The following is a 10513-nucleotide window of genomic DNA, read 5'->3' on the forward strand; positions in this document are numbered from 1 at the left end:
GCAGGCCTCCCTCTGTTGCGGCCTCTCCCGTTGCGGAGCACAGGCTCCAGACGCGCAGGCTCAGCGGCCATGGCTCACGGGCCCAGCCGCTCCGTGGCATGTGGGATCCTCCCAGACCGGGGCGCGAACCCGGTTTCCCTGCATCGGCAGGCGGACACGCAACCACTGCGCCACCAGGGAAGCCCTGAAAGCTTTTTTAAAGTACAGAATGATTAGTAAGATAGCATTTATCCAAGTACCCAGGCCCAGGATTCCTTGGAATCAGAGACATAATCTTAAAATTTATAGAATTAATTTCCTTTACAGGGGCTCTAGTTCGCGCACGTTTACGACATTCTTCACACTTGCCAGCATGGAAATGTCTCACTTAATTTTCTAACCCGACAGTGTCAGCATGAAGATAGAGTTGGCGATTGGGACAGCACATTCTGGGCAACTGGAGTGTGTGTCCTGAGCTAACTGGCCTGCTCATCTGTAAATTTCTAGATTGACATTTACATATATTAGATATCGTACCATTAACTCTGATTCAGAAGTTTGTCTCCATTTATGTATAGCGTTAGTGTAATTTCTTATTTGAGAAGTTGGTTTTCTCATCTCTTACAGAACACTGTGTAAGAGGAGTCAGTAATTCCAAGGTTACCACATACACAGTGTGTGGCCGGGGCGCCTCAGCTTGTGGGACGGCCTGACCCTTGTCGCCGTTGCTTGTTTTTGCTGCTGATGTCAAGGCATGCTGCTCTGGTGCTGTTACTTTAAAAAAAAATTTTTTTTTTTTAAACTATTCCCTTGTTCATCTCCTCTGCTGCTATAGGAAGGAAGGAGTTCCAGTTTTTCAGATGTTCATATAGTTTTGCTGCTCATTAATGACTCATCAGTGACACAGTTGAACTTGGAAGCTGTATTTGATGAAGAAAATATGCACATTTCTCTATAGCATTTTGTCACTTTGTTTTCCTGCGTTATTAACGTGTAGGCAAAGAGGGAGTGTTTATTTTTCTTAAAGAAGGTTTAAGCATTAGGCATATTTTAAATGTTTTTCTCCCTTTAATATCAGTTGACTCTCAGAAATGTTTCTCATCAAAGTGGAAACAATAAGGCTGTTGGATACTTAAGATAAAAATGTGAGTTTAAGATAGTTATTGTACTGACCTACTTTTACTTAGATACATGTAAATTATTCGTCTTCCAGTACTTGAATGTTTTGTTGAAAGTTCCTAATTTTTTTAAACCTTTGGCAGCAGCTAAGATAGCTGTCTTCAGTTCTTACCGTGGCGGTACTCTTGGGTTCAGTATCATCCATTCTGTCGTCTTTGTTCACATTGTTTTTACTCATTTTAAAAATATGTTTCCAGAATTATACTTAATTGCTGGAAACGTTGATCTTTCTTGAGTGACAAACCAATTAAGTGTGTATGACACCAGGCAACAAAGACACTTAAGAGTCTCTGCTTATCCTGTCTCTGAAAAATCCATTATTCATCATCTTATTGTTTTTAAATACTGAGGTAAAATTTTCAATACAATAGGAAAATTGCTTTGGAAGTAGAATAAATTGCTTGCCAGTTCAAAGGCTCCATTTCTGAAGTTGAGGTTACTAAACATGATGTTGCTTATATTCATTATCTTTCAGACTCATTGTACTGCTTTTCTAGCATTAAACTTGATAAGATTGTGACTTTTGCTAAAAAACAACACAATGGCTAAAAGAACTTAATGAAAAAGACTAAAAATCTCATTTTGTATACTATATTATAATATATTTAAGTGGTGTTTTGAATTTTAATTGCATTTTGTATAAATATTCATTTTCTAGTTGACTGTTTTAAAAGAAGTAATCTTACACAGAAGTAAGAAAACAGGAATTTTTGAGAGGAAAAGTATTAGTTCTGTTTTAGATTATGTAATTTTTTGCCTAAACCATCTCAAATGATAGGTCGCTTGCTGTAGGGATGTTCGGTGATGGTATCAGTAGTAATTGGAGTTGTTTGTAGACGATTATATGGAGAGATTAAAATGAGTATCCCTTTGATCAGTGGAGTAAGGTGTTCAAAAGAGAGGTGAAAATGGTGACTGCTACTTCTCCTGACGTATGCTTTCAGCCAGAGGTCTTCTGCCCTCTTGTTTTTAGTGATGATATGGTATCCCATCATGTATTTAAAGCAACTCTAATCATTGATATTAAGGTTTTTCCAGGCTTTTGGGGTGATCAGCACAGCACGGTGATCATTATCTTTGTAGATATATCTTGTATATATTTTTAATTTTATGAGATAATAGAACCTGTGTGTTAAAGTTTAATTGCATTACCAAAAAAAAAAAAAGGCTTTCAATGCATCTTCACAAATTAGTCTCCAAAAGGTTGTTCACATTCTTACCAGCAATAAGAGTCCCTGGTTATCCGAGACTGTTGGCCATGCCAAATGTTAAGAATTATTTTTTCAGTTGTTTTAATTTGCATGTTTTAAACGTCCTTTTTGAAAACAAAAATTGTTCCCAGGCTTAAAGCCTTCCACTGCCTTCCCCTTCCACTTTGAATTCGCATTATGCTCTTCCTTTCGGCTTCCCAGTCTGTGGGGCTGGCCCCCTGCGTCTGCAGCTGCATTTGCCGCCGCTCCGCCTGGCTTGCTCCCTCAGCCACGCTGGCTGTCTCCCCTCCTGCAGCCCTCCAGGCTCTGCAGCCCCTTCTGGGTCTTCCTAGACCTTGGTGTGCTTGGCTGCTTTTCATCCAGGTGTCGCTTCTTGAGACTCAGGCTCCTGGACAATCTGAGGAAGACCCCTCTTGTCACTTCTGGTCTCATTACCCCCTTTATTGTCTTCCTAGCGCTTTCCCCTTTGAAAATAGTTTACGTCTTGTTTTTGTCCCGTTAGTACCTAAGCTGTGTATGAGCAGGGGCTTCGTGTGCCTCTTTGCTTCTTTACCTGCAGGGACAGTGCTAGCACATAGTAGACGCTCAAGTGTTTTGTTGTAAGGTCCTAATGTGGTGGAGTGTAATTTTCTAAGGATAGCTGTATTTCTTCCTTTGTGAATTGTCTTTGTTCATGTGTCATTCAAAGTGTTTGCTTTTTTATTGATTTTTATTGATTTGGGAGAACTGCTTATAAAGAATCGTTTTTTCTGTCATGTGCTGCATATTTTTCCCCAATTTCTCATTTGCTTTAAAGTTTTCTTTCTTGATGATGCAGAATACAGACCTCCAGAGTGCCTGGCCATAGTAAGGACTCAGTAAACTTTAGCCATCCATTTTCCCGGGCTCCTTCGTCTAAGACGCCTGCAGGAGTTCTTTTTCATTCTGGTTTATTGTCTAATTGACAAGGCTGTTCCCCAAATGATCGATCTCTTGAGTAAACTTGCCCTGTGTGTAAGGATGCAGCACACAGACTGTGGCAGCCAGCAGGAGGATGAGGAGAAAGGGCCTCGTGGTAAATGCAGGTAAAACCGTGTTGTAGGAATTAGCTCGGTGCACTGAGGGCGTGGGTAGTGATAAGGGGATATCCGTCTTCCAGCGGTTACTTGGCTGCCGGGGAGCAGGGTATCATCAACAATAATTACAGAAATTTGTTCTTTTTTAAAAAATTGTGGTAAAGTATACGTAACATAAGAGATACCATCTTAACCGTTTTTAAGTGCACAGTAAATGGCATTAAGTACGTTACCGTTGTTGTGTAACCGCCACCGCCATCTACCCACAGAACTTCCATCTTCCCAAACTGAAACTGTGCCCCTTAGACACTGACTTCCACCCTCCCTCACTGCCCGCTCACCCCTGTCTTCCTTCCGTCTCTGGAGTTGACTGCCCTTGGGACCTCATGTAAGTGGAGTCATTCAGTGTTTGTCTTCTTGTGTCCGGCTTATTTCACTGAGCACCATGTCCTAACGGTTCTTGTCGTAGCTTGTATCAATTTTCTTCCTTTTCATGGTTGAATGATATCCCATTGTATGTATGGCCCACGTTTGTCTATGGACATTGGAGTTTTTGTTCTTTCTTAGAGCATGGTTTTCTGTGTTAATTGTCTAAAACTGGGAATTAAATGAATATATGTGAAGTGCCTAGATTAATGCCTGAGAGTCTGAGCTTTCAGTAACTGTTCAGTGCTTGTTTCTTCTCCTTTAGATCAGCACCATCCTCCCTCCAACAGTGGACTATTAATCAGCAGGGTAGTGGGAGGGACAGGTTGGTGGCTCCTTCACTCAGCCTTCTGTTTTCAGCACGGCCTCCCTTCCCCGGAGGAGGGGAGGGGTGGTTGCCTAGTTGGGTGGGAGGGGGGCTGCAGTGTAAGGATCCAGATGTTTCTTTCAGAGCTTTCAGTCGGTTCGTATTTCAGCGTCCCTTCAGACCCCTCCCAGAGGCACCGAGTGCTGCCGGTCTTCAGCCCTGCTAGGGTCCTGAGGTTCCAATCCCTTGGTTCTCTGGTTTCTTCACTGCTGGCTTCAGACTCCATTTTCGTGGTTCTGCTTAGTTGTTTACCATCCATCCATCTGCTTTCCCCAGCTTCTTACATTTTGTTATCTCCGCTTTTGTTTTCTGTTCTTGTAGACGTACGCCTTTAAAAAAAAGCAATTTTTTGGATATTGAAAGTAGATTATGTATTTAATCGTCCATGAAAGATTAAACATGAAACATTTTAATCTTGAAACATGAAACAAGAAACATGAAACATTTTTTTATTTTACACGTATCTGTCTGATTCATTCTTCTCTTTCAGAAGACTGGTTTTCTGGGTTTCTTACTCTACGTACTGGCGTAGACCTCCAACAGCTCTTATCACAGGAGATAGTAGCTTTAGTTATCAAGGGAGACTGCCACCTTTTTCTCAGCTCCAGTCGCAGAATTTTCCTGGACAGCTGTGGCTTAGCTTGGTTGGCTGCCTGTCCCCGACCAACCACAGGAGGGTTTGAGGTCCCAGGCAGCTACACAGCAGTCCTTCCTGGGTGGTGGGTGGAGTGGGCCAGGTTCCTAAGGAAAGAGCAGCTGGTGAGGCCAAAGAATAAATTCCCTTCCGCTGCTGACCTCCCAGCTCCTGCCTGTCCTTGGCGGGCCAGCTCTATTTATTGCAGCTGCCTGCGTCATGTTTCAGAGACCTCAGACTGAAAATGAGTAAAACCAGACTCTAGATTCTCACTCTGCTGTCAGAAGTCTGCTCCTGCTAGCGTTTTCTGTCCTACTGAGTGGTACTGCCATCCTCCTTCCCATACAGGCCAGTCATCCTCAGGCTCTGTGTCCTCTGAGTTCATAGTCAGACATCACCTGTCTGTCTGCTCTAGCTCTTAAATGCCCCGAATCTACCCACTTCTCTCCTTTTTGCTCCAGCTCCTTTGTTCAAGCACTGTCTGTCTCTGTCCTGGACTCCTGCAGCAGCCTCCTAATTGGCTCCAGCCCTGCCTCGACCAGTTCTCCAGGGCAGCCAGAGTGCAGAGTGAACCTCATTTTTGCCTTGCACCTGAAATGGTTGTCTCTCCTGTGATCTGCAAGGGCCTCCACTGCCACATTCCTTCTGCCTTCCTGGGCTCGCAGGAGGCCCTGATCTTACGTCTGCACGGGCCACCCCCGCTGCCCCTCTTATCTTCCGAACTGCGTCCAGCTAAATTGAATTTTCCGTTCAAGAGGGGAGCAGCCTCAGCCGTAGTTCATTGGTAGTGTAGGACCCCGTGTGACACCAAAGGTGATCTTCTTCTCCTTACGTAAGTAAATGTATTCAGCCCCAGTCTGGTAAGGCTAAGGTAAATTGCTTCTAGTGTTTTTGGGATTTCTCATAGCTCTCATTTTGGTGGGAGTTTAAACTTGCAGTTTGGCAATATGTATCAAGTATTTTAGAGCTTATGGCTTTACATAACAATTCTAGTCCTGGGAATCTCTGAAAGAATTCATCTAAGATATGGGAGAAGTGCTATGCACAGATATATTCACTGAAATATTTTTTAATGGGGAGTTATAAATGTCTTCCCTGTAGGGGATAACTGAGTAACCTGGTAAATCCACTCGCTGGACTATTTTTTAGTTACCAAATGTTGAGAAGACGGTAGAGAAACTTAGGTGGGAGGTTGGCATTGGTCTTCACGTCCAAGGACTTTTTCCCATCATTGAATTCCATTTTGGCTTGGATTCTTGACAGCTAGGCACTTATTTTAAGAATAAAGTCTCATGAAGACAGGCTTTGGGAATCTTGCCTGCTGACCTTTTCACAGAATCCTAGTAGGCAGAGAGCTACGTGGCACCGTTGCCATACACTCACATGTGCACCAGCACACACAGGCACCCACCCACCCACGCACAGGCCGCACACACGTGCACACACACAGTTCCTGAAGGATTCTGAAAAGATAGCTAACTGCAGATGTAAAGCTTGTTAAAAACTGTAGGAGATGCATTTTACTAAAGTTCAGAGCAGAAAGGAAATTCTGCTAGTGTTGTTAGATATTCTTTTTTTTTAACATCTTTATTGGAGTATAATTGCTTTACAATGGTGTGTTAGTTTCTGCTTTACAACAAGGTGAATCAGTTATACATATACATATGTTCCCATATCTCTTTCCTCTTGCGTCTCCCTCCCAGCCTCCCTATCCCTCACCTCTAGGTGGTCACAAAGCACCGAGCTGATCTCCCTGTGCTGTGCGGCTGCTTCCCACTAGTGTTAGATATTCTTGATTATCTGGAGCACTCATCATTGTCCATCCTTCTGTAGGCCTTCATTTCCAAAATGTTGGCTTTCAAGAGTGACGAGATCTAGAGAAAGAAGATAGTAATGATGGAGAAAATGACAAGTGTCCAGGTGACCACAGGTCAGTGGCAGGAGAGAAGATGGAGAAGCTGTAGATGGAAGAAGTAATGGAGAGTGGACATCTATTCTAGTCTTAAAATTTTTTTCCCTTGAGTATAATTTCCCTAGTTGTTCATTATAAGATATTTCAAGCATACAGAAACATCAAAAGAATGGTCTTTTATGTAGATACAACAACTACACATGGAAGGCTGCGTGGAGGGTTCTGCTCACAGCATGGTAATGGCAGCTTCTTTGGACAGCCTTTCCTTTCCTGCTTACCTTGGTTAAGTTTTTTGCAAAGGAAAGTAGCATTACTCTGCAGTGTTATTTGTAATGGTTTGCTTCCCCTGAAGACAGCTTAGTATGAGGGAAAAAGAGAAGTGTGATTAGTAGAATTGGGCCAGCTCTTGCCCTAAGCCAGACCCGTATCGTACACAGAAGACTGCTTGGCTTGCCTCAGTGCTCTGTTCTTTCCTTTATCCAGGTACCAGCTGGAAGATGAGTCTGCCCATTTGGATGAAATGCCACTAATGATGTCTGAAGAAGGCTTTGAGAATGACGAAAGTGATTACCACAAATTACCACGAGCTAGGATCATGCGAAGAAAGAGAGGCCTAGAGTGGTTTGTCTGTGGAGGATGGAAGTTCCTCTGTACCAGGTTTGTTATCCATTGCTGCCTAACCTCCTGCACACCAAGGTTACACAGTTATTAATAAGCTTACCTTCTAAACACATTTGTTTCTATATCAAACTAAAGGAAGCCACTCTCTAAATGACATCATGGAGAGTATTAATAACCTTAGTCAAAACCAAACAGTGCTAATCCAAAAGGGACAGAAGCCAAATTCAGTTTCTTATGAGATGTTTTAATGTTTAAAAGATGGAGAAAATTAGTGATTTTGTAATTACTGCATGGTAGAATTAATTCTGGTCACTGTATTGACATTTATAAACTGTGTTCCTTTCTTTTCCATCTGTGATTATAGAGGCGTCCCTTGGTATCTGTGGAGGACTGGTTCTGAGACCCAAATCAGTGGATGCTCAAGTCCCTCTATTTTTTCAGTTATACGTATATATATATATTTCAGATTCTTTTCTATTATAGGTTATTACAAGATATTGAATATAGTTCCCCTGTGCTATACAGTTGGTCCTTGTTGTTTTTCTATTTTGTATATAGTAGTGTGTATACGTTAATCCCAGACTCCTAATCTACCCCCCCCCCGCCCTCCCTGCTATCCCCATTGGTAACCGTAAGTTTGTTTTCTATGTCTGTGAGTCTGTTTCTGTTTTGTAAATAAGTTCATTTGTATCATTTTTTACTTTCCACATATAAGCAATATCACATGATATTTATCTTTTCTCTGAATGACTCGCTTCACGTAATAGGATAATCTCTAGGTACATCCATGTTGCTGCAAATGGCATTATTTTGTTCTTTTTTACGACTGAGTAATATTCCATTGTATATCTGTACCACATCTTCTTTATCCATTCCTCTGTCGATGGGCATTTAGGTTGCTTCCATGTCTGGGTTATTGTAAATAATGCTGCAGTGAACATTGGGGTGCATGTACCTTTTTGATTTATGGTTTTCTCCAGATATATGCCCAGGAGTGGGATTGCTGGATCACATGGTAACTCTACTTTTAGTTTTTTCAGGAACCTCCATACCGTTCTCCATAGTTGGAGTTGTAAATTGGTTGTACCAATTTACATTCTCACCAACAGTGTAGGAGGGTTCCTTTTTCTCCACACCCACTCCAATATTTATCATTTGTAGACTTTTTAATGGTGGCCATTCTGACTGGTGTGAGGTGATACCTTATGTAAATCTGTCATGTACTGGATTGGTCTAAGACATACAGTTCTGTCAGATCCAGAAGCAGGATCTGGAGATGTAGGTTTGAGAGTTGTTGTTACTGTAGTGATAGTGGAAACCACCCGGAAGGATGACATTCCTAAAATGGCAGCAGTGTGGTAGAGGTCTGTGAAGGAAGAAGGAAAGGGACCCCTTGGGGAAAAGGTCAGTGTTGGAAAGGAAGGCTAATAATCCTTTTTTAGGCAGCAGAAAAAATAGGGGAGGAAGTGTGAAATAGTGTTGGAGAGGATGACGTTTATCTTAACCTCAATTGGGAACATGAGTTCATTTAAGTGAGGAGGTGTCTGGGATACACACGGGGACTAAAAAATGACAAAATTGGTCATGCCTTGGTAGAGATCATCAGTAATCACGCGTCTGTATTGAACCCAGCATAATTCTAGTACTGTTTGTCCATCAAGGAGAAGCCTGAGCCATTACAGAACCAGCTGTGGAAGCGAGGGGGTGGGCAGTTACGGTGGGAATAGTGGCCAGTGTTGTGAGTTGAAGAGACGGCTGCGGCAGAGGAGCTTTGGGCGGTGCCACAATTGCAGTCTGATGGATGTGTGGTGTGTGTTATCCATTAGTGTGGAGTGGAAGAAAGAGTGGGATCAGACCCAGTGGTGCTGTTTGAGATGAGCATTCTCACTGCTGTTTACAGCCAGGAACTAGAAGAGGCCCTCTCCTGGTAGCTAAGGGCCAAGCCAGAAGTTGAACCAGAGTCTGACTTGACTCGCCAAAGCCTTTCCTTGCTCTTTACTCCGTGGACTGGGGAAAGTGCTAGGACGAGGAGGTGTGGTCCAAATGCCATAGGTCCTGGTTTGCACTCTTCACGTAGATAAGTGCCTGGTCTCACCCTCCTAAAAGGAACCTGACAGGAAGATGAGTGGGATTGAGAAGGCTGAGAATCTCACCTGCTGTGCATGGAGGATCCCTGGATAACAGAGAGTTGCTAAAAACTGGGAACGTGGGAGTGGGTACTGGTGGACATAAAACTTTAAGGTCATAGTCTTGTGCTCATGGTGTGGACTTCAAGAGGGCAGGCCGTGTTTTGGAAGTGATACTTACCCATACCAGTCAGACAGTTGCCAAGAATTGTAGACATTGTTGAAGGCCGAGTGCATTGTTGAATTAATTATTTTTGGTCTTTTACAGGATTTTGTTTTTACCAAATGGAACATAGCCAAATTTTGGATTTCATTTGTAATATTCCTTTTCTTAAGGAAGATATTAAGAATATATTTGAAAATCTAGGTGTTAGTGGCAAAAGCTAACATGTTTTGGGGATACTAAAACAGCTCAGTAATATATACTCTACACGTATATAAAGTCTTTATCTTAGTAAATGGTGATCATGTGGGCAGAGCTGACCGAACCGTCGTGGTGGCTTCGCTCACGAGGGTCTCTTTCCACGTGGACGAGAGTGACCTGAGACATGGCCACACTTCGTGTTCAGTATGCATCCACTACACCAGGAAATTGTTATGGAAATTAAAACTGCACCTTACAGAACAAACTGTACAGTTAGCAACTTAGATGGGTCTTATTTTCTTTATTTCTTATAAATTTCCAGTTTTGAATATTTGCTAACCTTTTAATTTTCTAAATACCAGGCATTATAAAAGTCAGTGTTATTAAGGTTATTAGGCGATGGATCAAAGAGTAGAAGATATATAAAATTACTTAGTTTAATTGCAGAAGAAAACGTTAGTGAATATTGTAGTAAAGATAGATAGCAAATGATATTAATGAGTTGTGGATATTTCATTGTATTTTTATTTGTAGATTCTGTGGGCAGTAAGGTTTATTTAAAAATTATTCTTCTTCTGGGGGCTTCCCTGGTGGCGCAGTGGTTGAGAGTCTGCCTGCCGATGCAGGGGACACGGGTTC

At 42.3% G+C, this 10513-nt stretch overlaps 1 protein-coding gene across 14 annotated transcripts in view; it reads left to right on the forward strand.

Moving 5' to 3' along the window:
• Positions 1 to 10513, forward strand: part of ATP9B (ATPase phospholipid transporting 9B (putative)) — a 224623-nt gene that overhangs the window by 8439 nt on the left and 205671 nt on the right. For all 14 annotated transcript variants that reach the window (XR_008615993.1, XR_008615992.1, XR_008615994.1 and 11 more), the window contains exon 2: positions 7247 to 7420. Coding sequence is in view for 11 of the 14 variants with exons in the window: in XM_055080637.1 (XP_054936612.1) it covers positions 7247 to 7420 (174 nt within the window). In the remaining 3 variants the exon portion in view is untranslated. The remainder of the gene's footprint in view (positions 1 to 7246; positions 7421 to 10513) is intronic.

The sequence above is a fragment of the Physeter macrocephalus genome, chromosome 19 (genome assembly GCF_002837175.3).
Source record: "Physeter macrocephalus isolate SW-GA chromosome 19, ASM283717v5, whole genome shotgun sequence".
In the NCBI taxonomy this organism is placed as follows: Eukaryota; Metazoa; Chordata; class Mammalia; order Artiodactyla; family Physeteridae; genus Physeter; species Physeter macrocephalus.